A 6898-nucleotide genomic window follows, 5' to 3' on the forward strand; every position below is an offset into this window, starting at 1 on the left:
AACTTTCCTTGGGAAGGGTCACTCGCTCTGACAGATCAGGAGCAATGATATCCAACTCATGGTAGCGGCAGTCCTCCTTCACAACAGGAATACTGGAAGGACGGATCAAAGAAGGGTACCTACTAACAGCCCATGTTCGAGGGTTAGTAGTAGGGAATTTTTGTTCAAAATCCTTTGTGGTACTAGGTTTTCTTGGGATGATGGAACCCACCATTGGAGGAACAGAGTCCTCGGTTTTGTTCTTTTCTTTGTAGAACCAGCACGCTTAGAGGAAGAAGCCATTGAAAAAGAAGAAGGAAAAGGTTTTGTGTTTGAAGAGAATTAGAGAAAGGATAGGAAACAAAGATGCAAATCAGAAATTCGAGAAATTATGAAACGCAAAGGAAAAAAAGGTTGCGTATAAGTAAAATTTTGGCGGCTAAATTCATGGCCATGATTACCTCAATAATCAACAAAGGTTGTGCTGAATCATGGGATGACGCGTGTTCGGGGCATTAAATGCAGAGAGACATGCGTCTAATCAACTGTCAGGAACTTTCAGAGAGAGTTATAGTAATTTCCGCCAAAAAGGTATTTCTACCAACTTTCCGGTAACACAAATTTATATCACCGGAAAGCAGGGGGACTATCTATATAGGGTAAAATATGATATGACACATGGTCGTCTAAAGGGAGGACACGCGGAACCCAAGACGGGGATGGCCGAAGACCGAACGCAGCCATTCCGCTTGTCACCGGAAAGGATAACGTTCATAAAGGTGTGTTAAATGCTCTACGCCCGATAGTATTTAATAGGAAATATTCTGCAGCATTAAGAGCGACGGTCCATTACAGAGAATTTGGCATTTATGTTCATCGTTACGTCTTCATCAATGACACTCATAATTGACATTAAAGGAGGACACGATCCTAGGAACTCCTTCCCTAGACATAGCTATAAATAGTGAGCTTAGTTATCATTGTAAAGGACACGAATTTTCTGGCTAAACTTATACTACATTCTATACAAAGCTTAATACAATTTTACTTTCTTGCTTTTTGATCTCATCATTGTTGTGCCCGAAAATCTTATTCCCGGAACTGTCATCTCTGTTGTTTCATCCATATTTCAAGGTTAAGTATTGTACATTTCTTCAATTATTGCATTATTTCAGGATCAAATTAGTTCACTTTTCTAAAAATCACGTATAAATTCAATTGTACCATTTTACGGGTAAACAATAAGATTACTAAACTTTCACCCTCAAGATACATTCTCACTTCCTTATACATTTTTATTTTATAACAATTAAATGGTGCATATAACTCTCTAAAAAATGGGTCAATTATTTTTTTGGCTCTTTACAAATTTATTTTTAGTTTTATGACCATACATTTATTTTTACACATGAAAAATTTATTTTTACACATGAAAAATTTATTTTTACACATAAGAGATTTGAAAAGAATATTTTTTTAAATTAAAAATCGTAAAGGGGCATGACTTATAAATAGCAACCAATGGAAATGACTTTCACATTATTGAGTCATTGTACAAAGCTAATCCATACCAGAAAAGGACAAACAAATAAAATAAAACCAAAATTATAGTTGGATGAGCGTGTCTTCTGGTAAAAGACATCCGACGACAAGATCTCCCCAATTGAGTAATAATTTTCTCCGAAAGCATATATAGAGAGAGAGAGAAAAGAGAGAGAATCCATTTCTCTTCTAATCTCTCTCCTCTTTATGGAGAATTCTCCAATTATATCATATTTTATATTTCCCAATACAAGTAAGTTTCATGACACTCTTAGCATATTAAACAGTCTTACTTTTTTTCTTTTTTTCTTTTTTTCTGTGTGAATCTGCGAACTAAGATTAAAATACAAATTGTCCTCTGAATTAACCTTATATGCATCACTTTTATCTGGAAATTGTTTTTTGCATGCATGTAACATAAAGGAATTTCTGTAAGAATCTTGTGATTGATGCCGTACAATTGATTCCCTAAGTATGTGGGACTCAAGATTTATGGGTTTTTCATTTGTTTTCTTTATTTTGGGAATCTATTACGGTTTTCTGTTTATTTATTTGTTTTTATATCGCTAATGTTAGGAGACAACGTGGTGAGCAACCTCCACCACGTCCAACCAAGAGTTTGCGAGTTCGAGTCACCCCAAGAGCAAGGTGGGAAGTTGTTGGAGGGAGGGAGCCGAGGTCGGAAACAGGCTCTCTACGCCAGGGTAGGGGTAAGGTCTGCATACACACTACCCTCCCCAGACCCCACTAGCGGGATTATACTGGGTTGTTGTTGTTGTTGTTGTTAGGAGACAATGTCAATCTACTGCAGTTGTCCTGATATATTTAAGCTTATATACGGATATGATCTGTGAATTTGGATTTGAGTAGTGTGGAATGGATAGAGTGGATTCATATAACTGAACCCAACTGGGTAGGGATTGATTGATTTGAATGAGTGAATTTGAAAGAAAGAGTAAAAGCAAGCTTTGATCTTGAAATGTCGTTCAGATAGTCAATTGATGCAAAATAATATCTTTTTTATATACATCTTTTAGTCTTGACCGATGAATGTATAACTAAGATGTATCCATTGAATTACAAAGTGTCACTGATGGAGGAAAAGTTTATAAATGGATAACTGTTTACTTTGAAAATGAAGCCTATGTGAATTTTGCAAATCGTAGGTGTTTGAAGTCCAAATAAAGGAGGTGGATTGTCGGAATTTGAAGATTAGCGTAAAAGGTGTCTAACTATTATAAATCCTCTTAATGCTGACCTGAATAGTGCAGAAAGGATACAATGAATTCATATAGCCAGCCCAACTAATTTAGGATTAATGTTCAGTTCATTGATTAATTGTTCATTTAGACGGCTGGCACACCTAAAGAAGTACTAGTTCAGCACTAACTATGTTGTCATGATTATGCCTTTTGCCTATTATCAGTTTTGTTAGCCTATTTTGTGTTGGGGTTTTAACTAAACGTATGAGGAGCACATTTTGATGTTGATATCCAAGAATCTCCTTTTAACTATACAAAGTGAATTAGAATGTGAAAATTGTCAAAAAGTTTGGCACACATCACGAGTTTGAACCTTGCCATGGACCAAAGCCTAGTATTTAAGTGGAGAAGGATAGAGGGGTAGGGCCTTTATCCATCGAGTTTGGAACCGTGCACCAGCTAATCCTCGGGGATTTCTTAGTTATTAAGAAGAAGAATGTAACAAATGTCAAAACTTCTAACATTGAAGTACTAAATAAATGTTGATCTATTTTGCTAGTTCTTTAGAGAATGAATCTTTCCTGTATTTTGCTGGTGGTTAATACAAGGCAGCGGGACAAGTGGGACAATAAACTGCAACAGTTCGTATTTGCCATTTATTTGAGAGGCCTTGATTAATGAGGAGGCGTAAACATAATCCAGCTCTTATTTTAATCTGTTATTGCTTGTGAATTTTAAGTTTTCTATCATTTAGACATGGTAGATTAATGACTAGTTATCTTCAGTGTTATTCAGGTTCAAAACAGAAGCAAGAAGTGTTTAAGATTGAACCAAGAGGCATGCTACTTTGAAGGTTGGGCTCATCTTTTAGTACCATATACAAGTACAAGCCAAGTTGCAAACTCGAGTAATTGTTAGCAATAGCGATTTAAGTTGCTCCCTGATATGTGGAGATCTATTTCAAATGCCATCACAAGCTTTGGACAGAAGAAGGAATCTGGTGAGTCCAGTCAAGCTTGCCATGAATTCTCAGATGACGACGACGATGCCTGTTCTAATTCCAGCACTGAGGAAGGGCTTGAATGCCCAATATGCTGGGAGTCTTTTAACATTGTAGAGAATATCCCCCATGTCTTGTGGTGTGGTCACACGCTTTGCAAGAACTGTTTGCTGGGACTTAAGCCTGCTTCTATGAAGGTTTCCACTCAACAGGTTCAGATTCCATTATTCATTTCCTGCCCATGGTGCAATTTGTTGACATTTCGATTGGCATTCAACGGGAATCTCAAATTTCCTAGCAAGAACTTTTTCCTCCTCTGGATGGTGGAAAGCCGAAATGGTGACAGGGTGAAGTCTCCATCTGCCAAATGTAGGGATCATCAACAAGAGTGGTCCGTCCGAGGCACTGCAGTTATGGGGAACAACACCTCTGTCATGACCTACAGGAGGGTTCATCGTCCAGGATCTCCAGGGTCTAATGCTGGTGGTTATAACCATACTGGTGGTACCCCTACATTGCAGAGGGCCCACTTTTCTCTTCACAAGTCCCTTGATTTCTTTATTCGCCTTACATCCAAGTTCCCATTAGTTATTGTGCTTCTTCTACTTGTTATGTTTGCAATACCCTCCTGTGCAGCTGTTCTAGCACTCTACTTAGTGATCACAATTCTCTTTGGACTTCCATCTTTCCTAGTATTGTACTTCGCATATCCTGCTTTAGAGTGGCTGGTCAGGGAGATCACGGCTTGAAATGTTCTCATTCAATTTGTTTGAGAAATTCTCTGTCTATAGCTTCCTTGACTTGGATTGTGAAGCTGTAATGCGCAATACCTCTGGTTGCATTCGTAAACATGCCTCACCGGTGTGATCTTAGTTCTCATATCAAGGATGGTGTAAATTTCTTGTTTATTGTGGGATTTAACACTTGAGTTTTTCTAGTCTCATTGTGGACTAATAATATCAGTTCACAGATCCACAATTTCTCCTTAGCTTAGTGGTTGCTGTTGCTGAACTAGCTTAGAGAAGTCAGCTTGGTGGTATAACTGTAGATTATTTTCTCTCAGTGTTATCAATGGCGGCGCTTAAACCGCGCTTAAGCCCTGAAGCGAGGCTCAAAACATGTTGAGTGCTTCATATCGCTTAGCGGGCGCTTCAGTATTGTCATCAAGGCGCTAAGGCATAATTTTCCTTGCGAATGAGTGTAATCCTTAAGAGGCGACACTAAACAATTGATATTTCACTTTATCATAAAATTTCTTCAATTTCTTTGTCCATATATTTGGTATTCATGCTTATAGATATTAGTCTTGGACTATACATACATATTTGTGGTGTTTCTCCATTTGCTCCTTTCTTCATTCAAGTCCATGCTTTATTTGCGCTTAAAGCCCCAATATGCCTTAGAGCGTTTTTGCGCTTTTCGCCTTTGATAAGTGGTTTCTCTTTATGAAAGCTCTTATACCTGGAGAATTTGCCTCAATAGGAAAACATGGTTTGTCTTTCATACTCTTTTATTCAGCAATATTCCATTTCATGATGTGGTTTGAGCTTCTCCTCAACCAAAAGAACACTGCTAATGCTCTGGTTGGAGTGGAAAGTAGCTGTTGTAATCATCTCCTAGGAAAGTAAACATCGTTCCTCAGAGATCTATTGCCAGTAGATTGATAACTCAAGTTTAGCTACCATTTTCACATATTTTGTGTTCGACTACAGGGTGTCTTTCGACTTGGTATCTTGACTGTTTCCAACCCTTTTTGGGTTAAGCACGGGAGATGTTAGAGTGGCACTGAACTCGAGACCTTGGTATAATACCATTTTAGAATGTAACCCGTCTCCTTTAATAGCTACGAGTCGTTTGATTTGCAAACTAGTTATACCAAAATTGTAATATGAGAATTTTAATACAGGGATTAAATATAATAGATCATTTAGTGGAGTAAAAATGAAATGCACAAGTTATTATGATATATGTTTACCCTCAAAATCGGATAACAATTGAATTTGTAGGTGGTTTTAAGGATACACGATTTAACTTGATACAAAACGATAAATCAGTTTGCAATTGAAATAAGTAATGGAAAAGTAAATGCAAACCATACGAGTTGAGCGGTCTTAGACTTGGAAGATTAGCCACCCTCGAGCCAAAAGTGCCTTGATCGATATTAGAACAGAACAACAAGAGAATAATAAAAACTTAAAGAGAATAACAATGTATTGCTTTGGGATGCGTGTTACAATGTGTTGAATGAATTATCAGATCTCCTTTTCATAGTAGAGGAGTCCTACTCTAGGTACATGACGAGGCCAATGCGTATAAGATTTGCTACTCGTACTCTGTCAAATTCTAGTATAGTTTATGATATCGTCCCACAGAGATTGGAGAATCTAGCTACAAACTTATAATATTCTTACTACTAGTTGAGAGAATCAAATTGATGAAGTTTTGTTTGTTGAAAATTTAAATTGCTTAAGTTGAAACAAAATAACTTTCGGAAGATTTATGTTTAAAAAGAGTTGGGAATCATTAAATTCACTCGATAACGTGATAATAATAAAATAATAGCTTCTACATGTATTTCTCTTAGGAATAATTGTTTATTGCTAATACAATTTTACTTTGCTCACTAAGAAATAATTAATTAATAACACTCCGCGAGGTTATGTAAATCAATTGATATATGACTCGTGACGATTAAACTGAAATAATTTTCTTGCCTGAATTGTGCTAAAAGATAGCAAAAACCTCTTGCGATTACTTTTTACTAAAAATCAATAATCTTGTCAACTACAACTCCTCCGTGAGAATTAGAATGGAAGTAAGCAAGATTATAGACTTGGAATGATAGCTTAATAAAAATTACTCTCACTCTATTATTTTACCCAATAGCTATCATATATTAATTTTGCTTCGTAAGAATTATAAAATTGACATACAACTAACTTTGGAGAATAAATAGATAGAAGTGATAATAATTAATTAAAACTAATATTCCAGCACAATATAGAAATATAAGTAGAAATTTTCAAGGCAAGCATGTAGTTAAAATTGAGATTAATATTATAACGATATCGAGCTTCATCAACTATCCCAACAAAAGAGATTACTCCATTATGGAGTATTTAAATCTCACAAAGAAAAAAATTCTTAAAATACTATCAATACTCTTAGAAAATTC

At 36.3% G+C, this 6898-nt stretch overlaps 1 protein-coding gene across 6 annotated transcripts; it reads left to right on the top strand.

The window, feature by feature from the left end:
* The first annotated feature begins 1615 nt into the window (after positions 1 to 1615).
* Positions 1616 to 4694, top strand: LOC104084499 (uncharacterized). Of its 6 annotated transcripts, none has more exons than XM_009588382.4 (3): positions 1618 to 1774; positions 2098 to 2236; positions 3509 to 4694. In XM_009588382.4, the coding sequence occupies exon 3, from the start codon at positions 3669 to 3671 to the stop codon at positions 4470 to 4472; it is 804 nt and encodes a 267-aa protein (XP_009586677.2). In that variant the 5' UTR covers positions 1618 to 1774; positions 2098 to 2236; positions 3509 to 3668; the 3' UTR covers positions 4473 to 4694. The 6 variants fall into 6 exon arrangements, with proteins under 6 accessions (XP_018622294.1, XP_009586677.2, XP_018622297.1 ...); XM_018766781.3 differs by having other exon boundaries at positions 3519 to 4694; XM_018766779.3 differs by having other exon boundaries at positions 2098 to 2231.
* Positions 4695 to 6898: the final 2204 nt, after the last annotated feature.

This window comes from Nicotiana tomentosiformis, chromosome 11, assembly GCF_000390325.3.
Source record: "Nicotiana tomentosiformis chromosome 11, ASM39032v3, whole genome shotgun sequence".
Taxonomy (NCBI): Eukaryota; Viridiplantae; Streptophyta; class Magnoliopsida; order Solanales; family Solanaceae; genus Nicotiana; species Nicotiana tomentosiformis.

Bases quoted from the DNA above. Each gene is read 5' to 3' on its own strand.
- LOC104084499 (XM_018766778.3), top strand. From the start codon at position 3,669: ATGTGGAGATCTATTTCAAATGCCATCACAAGCTTTGGACAGAAGAAG.